At 45.5% G+C, this 22702-nt stretch overlaps 1 protein-coding gene across 1 annotated transcript in view; it reads right to left on the reverse strand.

Annotated features, from left to right (window-relative positions):
- Nucleotides 1–21904, reverse strand: part of sfswap (splicing factor SWAP) — a 76030-nt gene extending 54126 nt beyond the window's left edge. The window contains exons 1-10 of the mRNA XM_056587783.1: nucleotides 21545–21904; nucleotides 19811–19974; nucleotides 14702–14833; nucleotides 14278–14354; nucleotides 11500–11722; nucleotides 10696–10793; nucleotides 9585–9741; nucleotides 4955–5300; nucleotides 2668–2835; nucleotides 2441–2534 (exon numbers count right to left, since the gene is read on the reverse strand). Of these exons, the coding sequence (XP_056443758.1) occupies nucleotides 2441–2534; nucleotides 2668–2835; nucleotides 4955–5300; nucleotides 9585–9741; nucleotides 10696–10793; nucleotides 11500–11722; nucleotides 14278–14354; nucleotides 14702–14833; nucleotides 19811–19974; nucleotides 21545–21741 (1656 nt within the window). The 5' untranslated portion in view covers nucleotides 21742–21904. The remainder of the gene's footprint in view (nucleotides 1–2440; nucleotides 2535–2667; nucleotides 2836–4954; nucleotides 5301–9584; nucleotides 9742–10695; nucleotides 10794–11499; nucleotides 11723–14277; nucleotides 14355–14701; nucleotides 14834–19810; nucleotides 19975–21544) is intronic.
- Nucleotides 21905–22702: the final 798 nt, after the last annotated feature.

A 22702-nucleotide genomic window follows, 5' to 3' on the forward strand; every position in this document is an offset into this window, starting at 1 on the left:
CTGATGACTTTTCATCTGCGAATGGGTTTGAGTAATGAATTAAAGATGCTTGGAGGGATGATGTGGAACAATCCCAGCACTGTGCAGTAAATGGGTAAGCATTGCATCACCTGAGATAAACAAGAGACAAATTGTTCCCCACTAACGACCCCCAAGTTGCCATAAATAGGGCAGTGAAAGGTGGTTGAATTTTGCACTCAACAAGTAGGCAGCCTGGGAAATGAGCGTAGGGTCGAGATAACAACCACGGCAATCCCCTACAACCATTGCTAAGTCACTGGACATCCCCTGCTGGTTGACTGTGTGTAGGAGAGAGCACCGTTGACTCACTGCAGTGAGCTGTTGACTGTGATCAAGATCCTAATCTCAGTTTTATCATGTCAACATAGAGTTGGATTGATGGTATTGTAGCATGAACTACATCTTGGTGCACGGCGCTGTAATACTTATTCCACTCAGACTGAAAGTAGTCAAGTGTGCTTCGTCTTGGCCAGCACAGCAGCTATTTGCTCGATGGGGGGAGGCTGGGATTTAGTGTTTGAATGGATTAACTAATGAGATCACTCAGTGGGTATTGACAGATAGGACAGGTGAGGTTCGGCAGCCAAGCTCGATGAGAAACCACCGCCAGAAAAATCTCCATTGTGCAGAAATCAAAAGCATGGGCACCAATAAAAGGAGGTGGGTATTTTTTTACCGTTTTACATTTTCACCCCATTTCTCAACTCATTTTTGATTTAGGTGCAAGAATCAGGGAAGCATATTGTGTGCATTCGGCCCAGAGACAGGGGGATACGCCGTAGTACACTCCTAACTCACTCCCTTCCGGAACTTCAGCCTTAGTTAGAACTAGGGAAAGAAAAATAATAGACTGAATTAAAGTAGACTCCGATATATAGTCAATTCAACTACTTGCGAAAAGTTGGCAAATCCCTTCCCTTCGATTCAAGTGACCAAACACTGAAAGACTAAATGTGATTTAATTTGATGTAATTGAATGTAAGGATGGCGTATTCGATTGTCAGAGCAACTAGATGAGGAAGGGGCAAGAATAAACGAGAAGAAGCATTTCACTTGGCTAATTACCAGACTGCAGTCCAAACAAGAAGCTGCACGTGGAAGATGCGGTAACATTTTCATGGTGGGTTGTTGAAATTAAAAAGGAATGTTTCATCTTGCCTTTAGCAAACTGCTCTCAATACATGCTTTGAATGCATGCTGCTCAAAGACCATAAAGCAATCTACATCCTTTTGATGAGCCAACACACACTCTCTCCACCATTACCTTAATCGAAAAAAAACAAAAAAAAACACACATTGGGTGGGTGTGTGGTTGGATTACCCAAGCCACTCAAAATAAATTCCTGGAGTGTGCCGTAAACTCCATGTGGAGACGGTGTGGGTGTTGGAGTACGAGGGGCTTTGAGGTCGCGGTAATTGAAACCTTCATATTATTTGAGGCTGCGGGGGGACTTCTCCCGGGGGCACTGCCCCGCGGGTGAGACCCAGGACGGAAATAACCGATTCGTGGGATATTTCACAGTCCTGGGCTCAGCCAATGTCACGATCTTATGGCTTTGGAAGTACCGAAAATAAAAAAGACAACAAGAGAGGGACTGAGCCTGCGTTCTGCCTCCGAGCCACGCCGGCTCTATCACAATCACAGCATGAATCACTGGAGGTTTCCTCGTAAAGTCTCTGGACCTGACGCCACAGAGTCTCTCAGAAGCGATTGTAAGATGGGGCAGATCGGAGGAAATGACTCCCATTACCGCTGGCCTGTAGCACTTCCTCCCCTTATTAATCACCCTGACCCATATGTCGCCGAGGAGGCGAGACGGTGACCTCACCATACGCCTGTGTACACACCGCAGCTACCTCCCAAACAGAACGTGTGACTGCACAGGACGGTTTGCTGCGTTTGTGAGTAAAATAATAAAATATCGGATGAACTAATCGTGTCTCTACTCACCTGCCTTAAGAAACCCATTAATTAATTAACACGGTGATTGGACCACAGCAGCAGGGAACCGCACATAACTACAGACGACACGGATTAGGAGAACAGAGGTGACACTCGCAGAGGTGACGCCGTCCGGAAATCTTCTTCTCTCTCGAAAAAGTGTGGAAATTTGGCAAGAGTGTTTATAATCGATGATCAAGTCTGCTGTGGGTAAACAAAACCATACCAACACAAGCTGTTGAGAGGGCGAAAGGCAGCGGCTAGGGAACACAGGCATTCAGTCGTGTGTAGGCACATGTGCAAACACACATGCATGCATGCAACACACACACACACACACACACACACACACACACACACACACACACACACACACACACACACACACACACACACACACACACACACACACACACACACACACACACACACACACACACACACACACACACACACACACACACACGGCTGCATTACCTCCGCCAAGCTTATCCCTTCTTTCTGCATGAAGTAGTTCTTCTTGAATTCGTAATATGTGTTGAACTGGTTCCAGGTCTGCAGGAAATCAAATCTGAAAAGGAAGGAGGGGGGACGAAGCAGACTCATTAAAGCTCTGTTGGAAACAGAATAAAAGAGGGGGGTGGGGGGGGGGGGGGTCAGGGGCCCAGGGTTGCCCGGTTTATTCCTGGTGCGTGGGAACTCACCGGGGGTCGTTTTTGGCGCGCACGCTGGTCTCGAACTTGACACCGTTCCTCGCCACATACTCCGCCAGCTTGTCTATGACGGGCTGGATGTCCGGCGGCGGGGGGATGATGACCGCGGGCGCTGGTACGGGCGTGGTCGCGGCCCGGGACACCGGCGGGGGACGCGTACTGTCGACGACACCATTTAACACAGATTCAGATTAAACTTTATTACCAATGTGCAGGGTACAATTACAGAGACAGTTAAAGTGCATTATATTACTTCTTCGGCAAATCAAGAGCAGACCCACGGCCACAACGCTGTGAATCTCCTCTTAATCTATTACGTTACACAAAGATGAACGACTCTTAATCATAAAGGGTCACTTTATGTATCACCGCATCGGAGTGGAAGGGGGGGTTCAGAAAATGTGTGGCTTTCTGGGAGTTTTACGACGTAAAACAAGGACATTTACATACTAATGACATTCCGGGAATTATTTAGCTGGCGGGTCAAGAAGAATAAGATGGAGATGACTCCCGGTGCGTCCGATTCCTTCACGGAGGGAGGGTGCCATTCATTGGATTGTTCCGTCGTTTGAAAAGCCGAACCGGCGTGACAGACACTTTGGGCATGGGCGGGATGTTGGAGGGAATACAATTATGGAAGTTTTAAATGGCATCCACCTACCTACAGTCTGTTGGATTTGGGGGGGGGGGGGGGGGGGGGGAAGCATGAAGGCGTGTTGCCAACATCTATGCGTGTGCTTCTATGTGTGTGCTTCGCTCACAACAAGACACAGCATAATATAAAAAGTTCTAAAAGCAGGTTATAGTTTGGTTTCTAAAGCGGCAATTTGGTTGAGAGTCTGCTTCTGGTGGAAGGTGCGGAACTGGAGCACTCCAATAATAAAGGAAAATGCGTTTTCCATAAGGTGAGGTTGCAATTTCCTGCATTTAAAGTTTGCATCATGATCGTTTGAAAGGATCACCTTTTTTCAACCATTTATCTACAAAGTGCAAAGCACTTAAAAATAAATCCCTTCAATATAACGTTGCCTCAGTTTGATTCAAGTCCATCACAATCCATTGTCAGTTTCCAGAAGTAATCTTGTCCATTCCTTATAAAAACATATTTTCCATTGATTATAAAAACATCTTGTCGATTCCATTTTTTTTTTCTTAAGTAAAAAGGCATCCGCAGACGAGATGCACACTGTTTGCAAAGACCTTGAATTCCATACAATTCTTTCCAGTGTGGACACTGGCCCATCACGAGTGGAAGTGCTCCCATTGTGAAGACACTCCCGCGCAACGCTGTTCGCGTTACTACTTGTGCGATCACTTTGCAGCGGTTGAGTTTGTTGTGTTTGGGCCGAGTACCAATTCCTTTTCCCAAAAAAGTGAATTTCTCCTCCGCAAGAAAGATACATATAACAGATGAATAGCTAAACACTGGTGCACCGAACCCCATCTTCACCATCGGCAAAATATATTCATGAAATCATTCTACGGCGTGCTGCTTCATGTCATTTGACTGCACACTTAGGGGATCAATGGGAGCGCCCAATTGTTGTGCACCAACGTAGACCAAAAGAGGCGTGAACGAACGCCATCACAACATCCATATTCATGAATCTATTTACGGCCCAGCTGCTCTTATGGCCGGCCAAATTGGATAGTGCTGCCTCCTCATTCCCAAAAGATGAATGAGAGCGAAAACACATTATTTCAAGGTTAAAAGCTTCAATCTTTGCGCCGCAACAGCAAATATATTGCAATGCTTTTGCGAAAGCCCAGCAAAAAGGTAGAACTGTACACCCCATTCCCCAAAAGGTTAATAGGAAAAGTGCTTTATTTCAAACACTTTTCCCTGCCCACCACGACTATTTCCCTTCGTCAACTTGACAGCAACTCAACAACCCTTATTCGTTGTTCTCTCGTAGACAGGGCTAATAAGCACTGCCACGGAATCCAAAGAAACATCAAAATGATACGTTCCATTTGGCCGACACCATTAAACGTTACAGGTCTCTAGCGTACCGCCGAGAAAACCGCTCCAATACTGCAGTTGCTAGACTAGCCCGGCTGAAAGCTAGTACCTGTGGTTAAAGGGGTGCTGTTGCTAAGATTTCAGAGAGACAGAGACAGAGATAGAGACAGAGAGAGAGAGAGAGAATGAGCGGGGGAAAAGCAACATCTTTAAAACATCCTCTACCTCTCGGCTCAACTCCTTTTGATTCCCACTTTGAGAATTGCGGGACTCAAAATCTCAGAGTAGAACCGGCATCTTGCCTGCATAACCCACCTTGCTTCCTGGACGAGGGCGGGCGGGGCGACGAGGGTGGGCGGGGCGACGACGGCGGCCGGCACGGGACCCAGGGTGGGACCCGGGGTAGGGGCCGGGGCGGGACCCGGGGTAGCGTTCTTGATGAGGGCAGGCGGTGCGGAAATCGTATGTGGCGCGGGGCCAGGGTCGGAGGCAGGCGGAAGCGCGGTCCCCGGGGGTAGCAGGTCCTCTGCGCCGGTGGGCGGAGCCGTGGTCCCTGGGGGCGTGTTGGCATAGTAGGTGCTCGCCTCGATGCCGGGCGGAGGGGGCGGGGCCAGGCAGTAGGTGCCGTCGGGGAGCATGTAGTAGCCATAGTACATGGTGGCTGCGGAGGGAAAGAAAAACAACGACAGGGTGGGAGGAGTTAAAGCTGCATATGTTTTACGTTTTGGGAAGTAGCGCAACTTTAAGAAAATAGCGGGAGACATTCTCTTGGAGACCGGAGCAGCGAGTCATGATTATTTGGATGGTCGATCAATTCTGGTGATTAATGCAAGTGACAGGTGTTGCTTAAGCGTAACACCTGCGTGCTAATGCGATCTGTCAACAATTTAGTTCCATCCACCCCCTTCACACCCAAACACACACACCACGACCAAATTAGCATTTACAGACACATCACATCAAGAAATCAAGGGAATATTAAGAGTAGAAGAGAAAATAAAAGAGTTTCTACATTTAAAGTAAACAGGTGTTTTATGAAATGAAATAAAGAAAAAAGAGAACTTTGACTCCATAATCCACCTGTGTATAATAGCCGTCATCGCTGTCATTTAATTATTCACATATCATCGCCATCCAAAACATCATCCCCTCCCTCGACAACACGGAAGGAGAGAAGATGTCCAAAAACGACTGGAGTGTTTCAACATAAGGAAATCTCTCCCATGAGGTTCAAGTCACTGGTGACAGTTTCAGCACAGAGAAAAAACGAACATTTACATAACCCAGCCCCTCAGATTTCTGGCGTGACACTTGACCGACACTACTGAGACACATAGATTGTCACACAAACACACTCACACACCCAAATTGACGCACACTCAGACACAGACAAACAAACACACATACTGACGCACATACAGACACACACACAGAACTCCTGGCGTGACACGTGAACGACACTTGGGTTTGACACACAAACACACACACAGACACATCTTGATGCATACCAAGACACACAAACAACCACACATACTGATGCACACACGGACACACACACACGGTGATGATGAGTAAGCAAACATCGAAGAAAAACATGAGTCAAAGGGAATGGTTTTGTGGTTTCAGTGAGCAGATAAAAAGTACGGACCCAGACGAAGACGCGCACAGATGACGTTCTGAAAGGAACATGAGCCTGAGCTAAGACAGGGGGGGACGGAGAGATGGAGGAAAGGTCAGGGAGCATGTAACTAGGGGTTCGGACCGCCGCCAGCCGGCCTGGCGTGTTGTTGATGTGGGCCTTCGCAGAGGAGCGGTAAGTACTCCACAACTGTCTGCTCTTCTTTTAAGAGCACAGAGTTCACGAGACGTAGACCAGCTCAGAACCAATGCAGGGACCTTGGATTGCCTTCGTCGTGCATGGATCCATTGGGTATTTTTTTTTAATAGGTCGTTCAATAATTTAAACAGGTCAATTGTCAAATGATGAAAAATTGCTTATCACAACCAGAGCACGTGCTGCTAAATTGATATTTTGATTTCTGATGATGAATAATTGATTCATAAATCGACGCAATCGTTTTTGCACTATTTCTCAGAGTCGAATAAATTAGCAGCGTTCTTAAAATAATATATATTACAAACGCGAATTGATGAACACAGAAGAAGCTAGTCGCTTGCTATGTTAGGAAATGTTTGGGATTATATTCACAAATACATTTTGAAGGCATTATGCATAAATAGCAGGGGAGAAATACCTTGTGGTCCATAAACAGAAAGTAAGTGTAGTCCTGGTAATGGCTACAGGTGGTCGTATAAATGAACACATCTTGTTTAGATTATTACACCATGCTTTTTATCATGATCTAAATGGTGTCTATTAAGATTATTATCATATTTATTATAATTGACGTTTATAATCATTACTAGTGCCATTATGATTAGACTAACTCCAATTAAGTCTGCTATATTAAAATATCATCCGTCAAGATGGTCCAACCACACAACAGATTGGTTAGAAAAGTAGGGCTTAACTTTGTCATCCCTCATAACATTTCGCGCATCATTAAAACCTGAAGTTCTGACGGAATGTACGACGACTCTTTGTAGCCGTTCAAGATTAGAGACTTCTGATAACAAGTGATTGCAAGTCACAGCTACCTTTACGACTGCACAAGTGGAAATGTACAAGTGGCTTTGATCAATTTGTTTTTGATGCAAAGATGCTGCTTTGTTTTGCGTCAAAGCGGAAAGGATCAAACATTTACCGTGTTCATATTCACAGATGCATGTCCCAAGCCAGTACCATTTATATCTGAGGAATTCAAAATCCTTGATAATGAATCCCATTAATATGACAGAGAAGTTGGAAGTTCCTGCCTCATCACAAACCCCGTTTCATTCCAAATTCCCCGACACATCAGTGAGAGCCACCTAATTGATACTGAATTACTTTACCCTAGAATGTCTGAAGGCACGCTGTGCGGCCAATGAACTTTTATCTGCTCGGCATCGATTAATTTTTGCAAACTGCCTGCAACACTTAGAACGTTTTTCTGAGTTGAATGGCAAGCCATTATTCTTAGCGAAATAAAAAACGACTTGCCATAAGCAGCATGAAGACATCACCGTGTCTGGTGTTGTTAGCGTCCTACTCTGTCAACGGACCCAAGTGCAGACACTACGAGAATTGGAACACGTTGTTGGAGGAGAAACCCTCTCCTCTATCACATGGAGAATTCAGCCCCTCATTCTACTTGGGCTTTCCTTGCGTGGGCTCTGGTTCAAGGTCAGGCTGTCGGCCAGGACTCCTGCTGGGAGGAGCCGGAGATCAATAGCTACATAAAAAGGGACAGGGTATCCGACCGCCAACCACAAAAACAGCACAATTGGGGAGCGACGTCTCCTATCGACGAAGCGATCGTGGCGCAGGTGGGCCCCCCCGCTGGGAGGCTGATGGACTGAGGACCTTATTAAACGCTGCTGTGGTCCAGGGACTCAGAATCCATTATCTCAAACAGCTTGTCGAGAGGGTTGAGAGAGAAAGCCTCAGCCGGCTTCCCTTGTCGGAGGTTCTGCTACGCGTCTCTTGTAGGCAGGCACAAGTATGCGCAGAAAGAAAGACAGAAAGGGAAAAAGAAAGAGAGGAAAAGAAGGCGAGAAGAAGAGAGAAAGAGTGGAGCAGCAAAGGAACAAAAGGAAGTGAAAGAAAAGGTGAATAAGAAAGAAGTAATGGATGATTAGAGATTGGCCACGTATTGCCGCTCTGTTGTTGACACAAGCCCTTGTAACCAGGCATAGCGCTGGTAGCCGATAGTCGCACCTGCAGTAGCGCCCCGCGTTGTTTGTTTTATACCTTTAATACCGGGGATTTTAGCAGGCAAGCTTTCCTTCTCTTGAGAATAGTGTTATCTTTGTTTAGTCATGGACGATTGCTAAACACCTCAGTCGGGGACCACACTACAAACTCGAGGCAAACACACACTGACAGTGATGGGACCCCGGACCCCCATTGTAGTAGGAGATGACAGAAAATGTGCTGGGGCTTGCATTTTGCCACTGAAACAGGCCAGGTGATGCAGAAACACGACAAGACACCGCAGTGCAAATCTGTAGTGGGAACGCTCCAAACATTTACTTTGTTTTCAATTTCAAAGACTTGTATAAAACAGCTGTCTGTGATTCCATTTTGTTATAGTCTTACGATCAAAACTTTAGGCCATTCAGGAGACACCTTCCCATTCCCATTGCCGGGAAAAGAAAAGGTTTTATTTGTCAGCTGTAGACCAATACAACTGTCACAACCAATACAAGGGGAACAGTGGAAAAAGCAAAGGAGAAAAGGAATCGGTCCCAAAACTATGAGGGAGATGATCCGGCCCTTTCAGAGCCAATATGAGAGGCTAGGTGAGGAGAGAAGAGGAGAGGAGAGGCTAGATGAGGAGAGGAGAGGGGAGGAGAGAAGAGGAGAGGAGAGGCTAGATGAGGAGAGGAGAGGGGAGGAGAGAAGAGGAGAGGAGAGGCTAGATGAGGAGAGGAGAGGCTAGGTGAGGAGAGAAGAGGAGAGGAGAGAAGAGGAGAGGAGAGGCTAGATGAGGAGAGGAGAGGGGAGGAGAGAAGAGGAGAGGAGAGGCTAGATGAGGAGAGGAGAGGCTAGGTGAGGAGAGAAGAGGAGAGGAGAGGCTAGATGAGGAGAGGAGAGGGGAGGAGAGAAGAGGAGAGGAGAGGCTAGATGAGGAGAGGAGAGGGGAGGAGAGAAGAGGAGAGGAGAGGCTAGATGAGGAGAGGAGAGGCTAGGTGAGGAGGGAAGAGGAGTGAAGAGTCTAGGTGAGGAGAGGCGAAGAGAGGAGAGGCTAGGTGAGGTGAGGTGAGGAGAAGAGAGGAGAGGAAATAAGACCGTAGAGGAGAGGAAAGGTAAAGAGAGGCGAGGCGAGGAGAGCCAACTCACGGTCAGCGGAGTACTGTGCCGGTGGGGGCGTGCTTGCCGGCGGCGGCTCCAGGACTTCGCTGGGTGTGGCGGCGATGGCGTAGCCACCGTTGCTCTCCAGCTTGGCTCTGCGAACGAGCGCGGCCAGCGGATGATCGGGGTCCATGACCTGTAGAGGCTGAGACACCGATATATACAACTAAGATACAAATCAAGACTAACAATTAATTGTATACATTATGATTACAGCTCTTCTGCACCTTTAAGGCCGGTCTAGTGCGTTTATGCCTTGACGATTGAAGTCTGAGTCAAGGTTGACCCAAAAAGATGTCAACCAAAAAATTACACGGAATACTAATTCAAAAGAAAAGCAAGCCACTGACTCCCCCCCCCCCCACCACCACCCCACCCTCAGCCTGCTGGCAACGAGAGCCCGGACCCCCGGTGAGCCAGGTGGAATGAGTAATAGAGTGTGGACACGATAATGGAATGGCACAATATTACTCCAGCAAAAATATACAGCCGCATCCGTTTCAGTACAATGCACTCCTTAGCACACTATGCAAAAAGTTGTCCATTTTAATGACGTTTATTTTATTTTTTTGGACCTCTGTTGCTTAGTCAGCAGGCCCACGGAAAGAGTAAATAAACATTCGGTGGGTCGGTGTGATATGTGTCTTTTGTCTGTGTGTGTGTGTGTTATGTATGCGAGATGTGTTTTGTGTGTTTGTGGGATGTGTTTTGTGTGTTTGTGGGATGTGTTTTGTGTGTGTGTGTGTGTGTGTGTGTGTGTGTGTGTGTGTGTGTGTGTGTGTGTGTGTGTGTGTGTGTGTGTGTGTGTGTGTGTGTGTGTGTGTGTGTGTGTGTGTGTGTGTGTGTGTGTGTGTGTGTTTTGTGTGTGTATGTTACGTGTGAGAGCTGTGTGTCTGTTTGTTAGATGTTCGTCTCTGTGTGCGGTGTGCGACTGTGTGTTTACGTCTGTGTGTGCAGGAGATTTGCGTCTGTGTGTGAGATGTGCTTGTGTGTGTGCGAGATGTGCGTCCGTGTGTGAGACGTGCGTCTGTGTGTGAGATGTGTTGCATCATGCATGTGTGCGCCAGTGCGAGTGTCTGTGTGAGTGCGTGTGCGTTACCTTCATGATCTCCGCCAGGCGGGCATTCTTCATGGGGGCGAACAGGCTGGGGTGCAGGTAGCTGCCGTCGCCGTCTGCGTCCGAGTCATCCGACGAGTCTGCAGGGAGGAGGCGGACGTTCAGCCTTCAACACTGACGTTGTGAATAAAACATGTTTGTGTATCTTGGATGCAATGATGACAGACTAAAATTTCCATTTCTAAAATAAAGCTGTTTTTTTTACACGTTCCGTTCGACAGATGGTTTTTCATGCCGCTGATAAACCAAACAGAACCACCCTAACAATGATCATACATCAAACAATCAATTTTATAGCGGTCCTCGTCTTCAAAAAGTTTCATGGAAATCCGTTAATTCAATTAAACTAATTATAATCCTCTGAACAAAAGGCGTATGAAAGAAACACGAAAATGTGGATGGAAATTCCCTCCATTTAATTGGTTACATTTTTCAAAGGAAATTCCGCCATCAGGATTGAACATGACATCCAGTTTAACTGGTGCTTGGTTGGAGCCAATATTCGCGGATGATGTCATTTGAAATGTTTCCCTGCACAATTGATTCGATTTTGCCAAGAGTTACCACAATGAGAGCATTGGACAGTATTAGTCATTTATTTAGGTTAGGTTTACCATACGATAACACAATGATCAAGTCAGTTGTCCTTTTATTAAAAGATAAAAATAACGCCTTCATTTAGGCGCAACGTACTTCCTATAACAACATTGCGCGTCACATGGCCGCGTTTTAAAGTTGAAATCGCATCTCCAAAACCTGGCGGTACCCCCCAGTCCTCCCACTCACCGGGGTCCGGTTCGGGCTTGTCGGCGGTGGCGGTGTAGCGGCCCTCCTTCATGGCCCGCAGGATGTGCCTGTAGTACGGGTTGAGGTAGTGGTCGAAGCGCAGGAAGTCGAATTGGGAGTTGCCCGACTGCTTGGCCTTCAGCACGATCTCGAACTGGGCGCCCTGCTGCGACACGAAGTTGGCCGTCCGCTCGATGATGGCGTGGGTCTTGCTGGTCGCCGGCTGCCGAGGGAAACGACAACAACAACGGCGACGACGTCAACGACAAAAGGGGTCGGGATTTTGAGATCAATGTTTCTGGAAGGGTTTCGTCAAAGGCCACTTATAAAGCCACAAAAGCCCAAAACTGAAACATGAGCTGATTAGAAAGTCGAACTATGATAGAGAAAATTGCGGTTCTGTCTCAGAGAGGGACCCTCGGCCTATGGTAGATAATTGTTATGGAAGTCTTGTTGATTTTGTAGTGGATACTTCTGGAGGTTTCATCAAAGCCGCTTCAATAGCAGAAACTGTATATTAAGAGGTACTTAAAAAAGGTCACAGTTTTTTCAAGTCCTGATTACAAGATGATGATTGTCTCGTTGGAAATTCATTCCGAGTCGAGTTTCACTCAAGCATCCGACAACTGACTTGAATCACACAATTGTTTTTAAATTCTGGGCTTGGAATCAGGCACAAAGTAAAGCCACAAACAACAACCGCCAAAAAATCAAGACCCCTTTTAGTTAGCGGGATAAACAGATTCACATTCAGCCACGACTGATTTTGAACTGTATTACTTTGCTTATTATGCTACCATTCTGTGTTTGCACATTTTGGAGCCCATTGCGCTCCCAATGGTCCCTGGGAGGAGGCATCCCTCCTCTGTGTTCCTTCTCAAGGTTTCATCTTTAGGATTTGGGAGATTTCTCTTTTCCTCAAGGGGGTTTAGGATTATGTTAAGGGCATGTGACGCCCTTCGAGACTGGGATGCGATCAAGGGGTCTAGTCATGTTTGAATATAGTTATAAAAAGAAGGAGAGATAGGCCGCTGAAACAAACAGAAATGGACTATCGACATGAAATCTGTCATTGTAAAAAACTTTTATTAAAGGAGGAAAAGCTAAAAGTTATTGGGTGACTAATACTACTTCTAGCAGGAAAATTGGCCAACACACCATCGTCCCAATAATACAGAACAGGGATCAAAGCTTTTGAGGAAATTCTACAGAATGTTAGATTAGTTCCCTCTATGACATTAATGCAGACTATAAAACCATTCTCATTAAGGGTGGAAAAACGAGCACGAGAGACGCGAGCCATCAATGTTTAAACACGCCGCATTCATGTCGGGGCCTTCAATGGTATTTGAAGCCCGTTGGTTCCCCACAGTAGGTCATGGGACATGCAGTAGATGATCAGAGACCCTGTAGCAATGAAAAAGGCCCTGGTTTCATCACACGTCGCATAAGCAAGTGGCGTTGGACGGAGGACGACATGGCCGTGTAGCTGTTCCACACAAGGGTCCCTGGGGGGGAGCTGAGTGTGATGCAAGCCCAACGCCGCATCAACCAACAGAACAGACAGGGGGGCACTGGACTAGATAATAACTGTTTGATTAAAATAAAGTATACTTCAAATACTAAAACCTGTGAACCAAATACCTAAACCTTTTTACTTAGCTTGTGATAGTTAGCGTGCCTTTTTATGGTCCTCCAGTATATTGAAAAAAAATATATATACACATTTTTAAAACATTTGTAACCACAAAGCTGTAAAGGCCGGAATGCTTCATCTGCTGACGGATGTGATGAGGCAGACCTTTCTCCAACACCTTTATATCATTAAACAGTTCCGGTTGGTATGATCAGTTTGACCACGGTCGTCTTTCCCATGGTAACTGGGTAATGGGATTCTGATTGGCTGTGAGTGCGATGGACCACACCTGTGACCCAGGGTCTGTGATTAACCTAGCCTGCCTGTGAGACAGCAGTGGGATGGCTTTGAATCACTCAGACAATGTACATACATACACACGTCTAAAAACACTAAACTTATAAGCGTATGCTTAGATCCATGAATGGTGCATCTCTTGTGTGGTTAAGGGGTTGATAAAAAAAATAAAGAGAGCAGTGTGTTTGCGTCCAAACGGTTAAAGACACGGCTCGGGAATCCAGAAAAAGCCTATAACCAGAGTAAGTACCCACAATCTCAAATGCTCTTAGCTTTAACAACCCCACATCATAGGTTATGGGTATATGAGTCACAATTGGACATGAGAGGAAGGGGGGCAAACGCTGGTCCCTGCAGACGCCTCACTGGCAGACATTACGCAGCATAATAAACCTCAGCCTCACACTGTACTCCATTTCCAGTCCTCCATTTTTTAAATACAATTAGCATTACAGTGTTTACATCAAAGTCTCAAAGACCTTCACAATTCATTCATTTAAATTGGCCTCAATGCCTCTATAAAATGTCATCCATAATGTAAAAGGCCCCTCATAAGTCCCATAAGTCTAAAGTAGGCTCTTAACTTTGCTTTTACTGTCAGGCAGCCAAAGCATCACTTTGCTGCTAATCCAACATTTCCTTTATAAATCAGACCTTTGGGTTTCTGTGGTAAAGCCTCCAAGGACTATGGGGCGTGGCCTCACAGGCAACACCCCCTAGCCCGGAGTCCTCTTAACCGTCACTAGAAAACTCCCTTCATCGTCAAGGAAGGTTCCTTTGAGAAGGGTTTACGCTGATTGGTCGATTGACAGAACCACGGCGCCGTGAATACGGTGGTCACTCACCAGCTCTACGTCGGGGGGGATGGTGAGACCGGCCGGTGCTACGAAGGGCTCCTCGTCTTCATCCTGCTCTGCTTCTTCTGACGGACACCCATATGAAAGCCCGGAGGAGGAGGGGGAAGGGGGGAGGAGAGAGGAGCATGAGAGAGACAACCTGCTGGAGCAGTCTGTTTGTGTCCAAATCTGTTCAAATCTCTGCCTGACTCGATGCTTCAGAGAGTAAAATAATGTTTTTAATGTGGTGTTGCGCTTTGTTTACTCAGTTTTATTGAGTTTTAGTGTATGCTGCTGCCGTCTTGCCGGGTCCTCTTCACAAGAGAGGCTAGATTGCCCGTGTGTGTGTGTGTGTGTGTGCGTGTGTCTGTGTATGTGTGTCAGTACGTGCATGCGTGTGTCAGTCTGTGCCTCTGTGTGTGCGTGTTCTCACCAGCCTCTCTGTTGGCCTCCTCCTCCTCGGTGGGCTGTGAGGGGTCGTAGTAGTCGGCGGTGTATTTGAATCCCACAGCAGTGTAGGTGCCTTCATCCGCCAAGGCCTCGCTCAGACGCTTGTACTCTTCCTCTGCAACATCAAGAAGAGGAAAAATCATTACTTAAAAAAAAAAAAAAACCTAGGTTAGGCCTATTGAATATTTGTGAACCGCAGGTAGAAGATACATTTCTTCCAAATATCCCAGTAGTACCCCATTGATAAAATACAATTAAAATGTAAGGGCATGAGACATCCCTCAGCCCGAGAACACTTCAGTGAGTTAATTATTAACTTTTGAGCTACATCAAAGCTCAGACAGAACCGCGTCCAGCTTGGACCGAGTAGATAATAAAGCTGCGCATCAATCCCACGTGATGTTCTAGTTTTGATCTTTGCCTTCTTAGGGAAGACGGTAGACTAGGGCTGGGCGATTAATCGAATTTTGATCGCGATTTCGATTTTAGCGTCAAACGATCAGAAAATTAACATAATCAATTATTTATTTATTTTTATGATCAGGATACCATAACGGGATTCTGCAGCAGTGGTGTCCTCCGGCTAAGCAGGGGAAGAAACGCACTATGATTTACTACTATTACATTTTTCTGCTCCGGGGATTAAAATATTGGTTTGGGAAATCGGTTATCTGAAGCTTGAAAGTAGGCTTTGGGAGCTGGCCCCAGATCTGGGCTCTTAACCCCTCGGCAGCAGCATGAGGAAGAGCGGAGGTCGGCCGCAGTGCGGAGCCCGCCACGGACTCCAGATTTACTGCCGGTGCCTAGGGCCGTGAACGGTGTTTTGGCGTGGGAGGAAATTTCAGACCAATGTGAACACAGGAAGAACATCCGAGCTCCTCAAAGAATGGTCCCAGCTGGGTTTGAACCCATGACCTTATGCCGTAAGCCAACTGTGCAGCCAACACACTTCATTTTTGTCTCGCTTTGCTCAGAATAAGCAAACCGGTTTAATGCATGACCTTGGGCGCCGTTGTAACGCATGCTACGGTCGTTAAATAGACTAAATTATCAAAAAATGCCTCAATAGACCAGCAGAGCCAAAAATAATCATGATTAGCAGCCCTGAATGTAGCATTCGATAATAATAATAATTGATTACATTACATAGCGTTTCTCAAGGTGCTCAATCCCCTTTACATAGTGAGTGTGTCTATGTATGTGTGTGGCGGGGGTGGGGGGGGCTCGGACAGCCACACATTAGGTGTCAGAGTAAAGAGGTGCGGAAAATGGAGCCGGGGGATGATTAGGGGGGCCAGAATGGAACAAGAGCCGGGTTGGGCACTTGGCCAGGGCAGTGGGGTTAGCACCCCTGCTGTTACGATGCATGCCTTGCGATCTTCGGTGATCACAGAGTCAAGTCCTCGGTCTCATCCAAAAGACGCGTCATGACGATAAACACTATGGTCAAACGCGTCATTAAACCAAAGAAGAAGTCCAAAAGAACCTCCTCTCCTTCTGTCGCGGAGTGTGTGCCACTGACCGCGGCAATGATTGCCTCATCTGACGGGAGCTCTATAGGTCGGGCGGTGCTCGCCTGCAACGATCCACTGCAAGGCGCCAGCTTGAGTGGATTTGTCCAGCTTCCGCTCAGCTGCCCGTAGCTGCTCTGCCGGTAATGCTTCGATCCTTCACTTCGTGAATTTCATAGGCAATTTTATTGAGAAATCCCCTCTGTAAAAATCACATAGCAGAAAATTGGGGGTCCGAATTCAAGGTACTCGAGCCATGTTGTTTTGCGGTTTAGGTGTATGTTGGTTTAGTCAATATCTATTCTATATATTGCCAAAAAGAGTTAACCTCTATGTGCAAATTCCTCTGATGAATGATTGACTATTGAATTGGCCGGAAGACTGAAAAAAAAAAAATGACTAAAGTGACCTGTCCCCAACACCTCTTTCCTATTGAGTTTCAACACTAACTTTTATATTGATAAAAGACCCAAGGGTTCAAATCCCCAAGCACGCCATCCATATTGTTAATATTTCTGTTATGGCCCTTCTGTGGACAGATGGGTAATAGGCTGAGTGAGGGGCCAGGCCTCCAAATTCAAGGGCAAACAAGCCTATGGGACACTGTGTGCGTGTGCGTGTGCTTCCCTCTCTGTCTGTGCGTGCGTGTACGCACGCACAAGTTTAGACTGCTAGTAAAAGCATTTGGAACAGCAGTCCCTGAATATCGCACAAATCAACAGCAGACTCATTCCGACCTGTGTGTTTTGGCCTCAGATGGCATATTTCACTTAAAACATTGGCTTCCTACTTCAATGAATGCAATCTAGGCCTGTGGTTTAGGAGGGCATGTTCTCACTATAATGTACGGAGGCAAGAGGAGTCAGCTCAGACTAAATCGAGTTTCTTATGCCTGGACAAAACCTTTTAAAGAATTGTATTTATAAAAAACGGGCCAGGAATAATGTATTTTTTGACAGTTTGAACTTTATCCGTTTTTTTTTCCCGAGATAGATGTTATTTTAATCAATAGAGTAAACCAATCTGGCTTGAGCAACTCGCTGCCAGGGATCCTTGCTCTCATTTAAGCATTGACATTTAAATATGGTGTGGCATTGGTAGACCAAAAAAAACAACTCTGTTAGGCTACTTTATATTCATATGTTTTGTAAAATCCTCCACAGGAAAGTGTCAGTAACTAAGATACATCTGATCGGTAAATGTAGTTTAAGTGCATTATATTAGCATTATATTAACAGAGAAACCCAGACGCTATGAGAGAATCAGCCAAAACAACTGCTGTATGAATAATAATGTAAACACTTCCAGCAGCCTAGAGGGCCTCCATCATTCAAGCACCCAAAATATGAGTTATGCAAAATGATTATTTTAAGAAACATCGAGTAGAACTTTAGAGTTTTAGAACGCAATATATTTGTTCGGAGACACAGCCTGGCCTTTGCCAACTCATCTGCATACCGTGGATAAAGCTTGAGATCTGTGACTTTCACTGGTTATATAATCAACAGCATTTTAGAAATCCCATGAAAATGTACAACAAAGAAGTACATCCTCATATTAACATATTTGTGTTTGACTTGTTGACCTCAAATATATAGTTTGCAAATTTTCTAAGAAGTCCTGAGGCTTTTTTACACTATAAAGCTGCTTTCACACCGCCGCCCGTTAACTCACCGCATCCATTAATTTCAATGAGGGAAGGGCGGCAGAGGGGAGGCGGTTACAAAAGCGGCTGTAGACCAGGAAGCGGTTGCCGCCCAAGTGAACGCGCACAGATTTTGCCCTACCGCTCGGCTTTCCCCGTGTTGAAACTTTCGGCGGCAGCAGCAGCTGCCGCTTTTGAAAAATACCTGGCCCTTCACACCGCCGAGCTGAACCCTCCGGCAGCGAGGCGGTTATAAGGGCGGTTGCCGCACAGCGGTGTGTTGTAAGCACCTTAAGAGAAACATAACCTGGATAGCGCCTTAGAAATTGCCCTCTTTGTGATCGGCCTGTTCAAGAACCACCAGTTGGTTAATGTCGGGGCTGGCCTTTCCGTTGTTGGGGTGTTTGGGCAGGTCAAAGACCTCCATCTATGGCAAATATCACAAGCAAAAATTACTTTGCGCTTACACATCTTCAACAGCCCATAGAACGTGTGTGGACTGGCAAAGAGGAGCCAATAAGAACGTTAGCATTGTGCTTTGCAGCCACATACAGCAAAGTGCATGATGCCAATAAGTCAAAGACGTGAGTGAGTTGGGACTTTAAAGACGGAGGTTGCTACCATAGTGTTTGTTTTACACCTTCTTTCACACATAACAACAGTGGTGAGCTGTGAGCATTCAGGTTTGTTTGTTTACTTTGTGATGGGATCAAACCATCGTGGGAGAATACACACTCGAGAGAACATGACAAGCATAACACTGCGTCTGTTTGTGTTTCCCAAAGGACTTGGTTTTTATATTTGTGACAGCCGATAGAATATCAGCGCACGTCAGTCATTAAATGTGCACTGCTTAATCATTTCCGATTGAAAAAATGGTGTAGCTGAAAAACAAATCAACTTCAGGCCACCACAATTGTGGGCAGAATAACAATAGGTCCCGATAATTGCCACACACATGAGCATTATCATATTTTGATTAAGTACATTCAGTCCCTCTCCAAACAACAAACAGAAGATTATAAAACACGAGAATGGACAGTCAAACCAGGCAGTCCGGGCAAGACAACCAAGACATTAGGGCTGTGGTACACTGAAATTCGACCGACACCACGACCAATCGAAAAACATCACATTATCTCTAGATGAACCGCCGCAGGGCACTCAATTCAACCTGGTCAATTGATTCATGGAGCACTGCGCCAGGCAGCGTCACGTAGAAGAAAGACAACACGTCGGAGGATTAGATTCAGGCTCTGTTCTGAGTCCAATATAATGGGTCCCAATGGAGGAAAATAGGATGTGGGCCAAGGTGACATGTCTGATACGTACTCAAAGCCTTACGGGCGATAAACAGGAAAGTTATATCGCAGACAACATGAAAAAATAATAATCAGAAGGCCAACAGACTTTTTATTTTTTTATTTTCTTACCCACGTCTTATTTGACATGGTGTTAGATTCGTTTGCAGTCTTGTGTTCAGTAGGTAGAGTCATCCTTCAATTGGGAGAATTCAAAAGGGGTGAAACCCGGGGTGTTTGGATCTCATGTCTTAGAAGTCAATAGTTTCTAGTGTCCAATAAACAATAGGATATAACAGAGAACCGGAACCGAGACTATTAATAATTTGTATTCATAATTAATGCTGTCTAACACAAAATTGCGCGTCATCAAAAATAAAATACATCGGTCTGCATATCTCCCTCCTGACCCCTAGAATAATGGATCAAGAATTTGTATTTCCTTATGAAAGTAACACCAGCGCTTGTCCGACCAATGAGAATGTGGTCGAACACATGCATATCGACCAACCAACCGACACGAGCCTGACAGCCCTACAAGAGATGCAGAGGGCTGGTGTCATGGCACGGGCCGCCCTAAGGACGGTTGGGGCCCCAGGGACGGAGCGTCGGTGGCGACCGCGACGGCAGCTCACCTTGTCTGGCCTCCTCCTCCAGCAGGTCCGTGTGCATGGCCAGGTAGCGCTCCTCGTCGCACAGCGCCTCGATGCGGGCTTCCTCCTCCGACAGCTGGTAGGACGTGTTCCACGACCCGCTGTCATACTCTGAGAGGTCATGCACGTGACCACGTCCATCGTATCTGTTGGACCAACGCGAAGGTTAGACAGGTGGAGGAAATCGTGGGATTTAAAAACACACACACACACACACGCACGCAGCCACACGCACGTACGCTAGCGCGTACAGTCAAACACACACACAGACACACATTACAAACTACTTGGCAGTCAGAGACAATAAGGGGAGGAGTGGGGAGGGAAGGAAAGGGTAGGAGGGAACTTAAACCAAGAGTTGTTCTTATACATAGAGATTAACAAGAATGATTGAAAGAGGAATATAAGTGCTGCTACCCCATCCTGTTATGGAGTGTGCTTGTGTGAGGCACTGACGTATTGGAAGCTTTCTAAACAGCTTAAGCCTACTTTGAACAATCACTAGCAAGTTATCTAGCAAAGCTTTGTTTATTACGATTCCTACAAACCAGAAAACCTGAACCAAAAACAAAACAAAAAGAAAATAGAGAAAACAGCTCTCCTCTTACCTTACAGGGTTCAATCCCCCCTGTAAAGCTCATCATCACTTGTACATCTGCAAAGAAAGTTACATTCACACAAACCCGGGCACATAAATACCTATCCGTAAGAACCCAAACGGAGGACATTTCCCTGCGTTCGTTCCTCTACGCCACCGCTCAGTTGAAGTTTCTTCACGGAGACAAAGAAATGGAGGGGTTCTGGTGTTGGGCATTGGGGGTCTGGCGGGACCCCTTTGCCTCCCTTGCTGGGGGAAGAACTGGGTTATGTGATAAAGACATACATACATAGGCTGCACAAATAAAAAAACAGGAGAACGCTGAAGGCAGACCAAAGAGGGTTTCGATCGAATACATGTCATGGAAAAGGCTGATCGGTCAGTCAGTCGCAATCATTCAGCGTTCAAATAAATGCACAACTTTGCACTTTTTTAAAAGCATGCCGATTAGTGCATTGGAATCTCACAAGATATTGCTTTAGTGAGTCAAAAGCAATATTATGTTAAGAGACGAGAAAGCATTTGGGAATGACAGACTGAGCTTTTACACAAGAGTTGATGTTTTCCTTTTAACTCTGGGCTACAAGAGATTAAGGTCAGGTTGAACAGAATTTGCTCTGGTTTGGTTGGCATCAGCATGGCAACATACCAAGACAGCGTTGTACTGTTGGCCTTACAACAATAAGTCAATCGGAAGGTATTACTTTATCATATTTTTATTGTTATTCCATATCCATCATATTTATTGCCTGGATCTTAGCTTTCCAGAGAAAATTATTTCCGGCATGCCAAGGCGCAGTCCACTTCAAGGTTGACATGGTTTGCCTTGAGGGTTATAAATGCTAAGCAACTTGAGTGGAGTCTCTGGTCTGAATTTCCCATGATCACAAAATACATAAGTCGTGATAGGCAACAAGATTGCCATAATTGGCATAGATTCGCATCTTGGCATTAAAGAACCTACAATTCATTTGTAGTTCATAGATCCAAAGACAAATTAGTAGTCAGGAAGAAACATTGGCTTCTGGCTTCTGCAAAACTGACTCCAGACAGTCCCTTCAATAGGCAATGGGACAGATGTGGTTAATAACGATTCCTTTTAAGTTTGTTCAACCGACCTATCAATAGTGATCTTCTTGTCCCCCATCCATGGAATGAGGTGTTTGCCATGTTCGTGGAAGAGAGCTCTTTCGTCGTCTCGGAAGACCTTGCAGGCATAGCCGAACACCAAGAGGTCGGCGTACTTATCGCTGTCACTCACATCCTTCACCGCTTTGTTGTTGTGCTTCTTCTTTCCCTTTCCTCGAGCATACATCCCCGTTGGTGAAATTAAACTTACAGACAAGACTCCGCGGTAACCTGGATTTATTTTGTACAGAAATTATCGATTATCTATGCTCCAAAAAAGACAGTAATCCATTGGGTTCTTGGTTCTCTCATAAAACAAAACGCTGGACACTAGCAGTAGCCATCTTGGAATTCAAGTAAAGGCAGCGTCGTTACTTAATGGCAGTTTCGTCAAGCTTACGACTTTCTAATTATAATACAAAAATGAAGAAAATATTCAGAAAATTGTATTTTACAAAGCTTAGTCATATTACATAAAAAAAAAAATGTAATACAGTAGGGGAGATAACAAGCATTTTTTAACATTCGGCAACAAATTTGCCGAATGTGCTGCTTCCGACATAAAGCACACAGCGTTGCAGCGTGTACTGTTTATGTCATGGACCTATTAAAAGAAGGTTTATGTAGATATCTCTATTTATGGCCCCCGTGCACTGATTGTGTTAGATAAATGCAATGTATAATTATTAAATAATTTATTGGTTTCACCGGTGACTCTCACAAATAATATTGACCTTCAAAATAATACCTCGGAGGCTCGAATACAAATAATTAATGATTATCACTAAATAATGCATTTAGCTGCTATTCGAGCATATCGTCAAGCTAATTGCGCTACGATTTTATTAAATTAAACATGGGTAACACTACAAATGTTCATATCAATGTTCTTACATCCAGAACACATCCACAACCATGTCATTTAACCCGGCCTTGGGTCTGATACCTATATATATTGTATTAACTGTTGTATTAATCGCTCTGTATAGATACAAAGAGATGAGGGGTAGAGATCAAAATCTCGTTGAACCAGTTTTGACTCAGAAATTGGCGAAAGGCAATTAAAGAAACCGACAGCCGAATGTGTTGCCTGATGACCAGAAACGATGAACGATGAGGAATGTGATACCAAGATGACATTCCTGTTT

Source organism: Gadus chalcogrammus, chromosome 4, assembly GCF_026213295.1.
Source record: "Gadus chalcogrammus isolate NIFS_2021 chromosome 4, NIFS_Gcha_1.0, whole genome shotgun sequence".
Taxonomy (NCBI): domain Eukaryota; kingdom Metazoa; phylum Chordata; class Actinopteri; order Gadiformes; family Gadidae; genus Gadus; species Gadus chalcogrammus.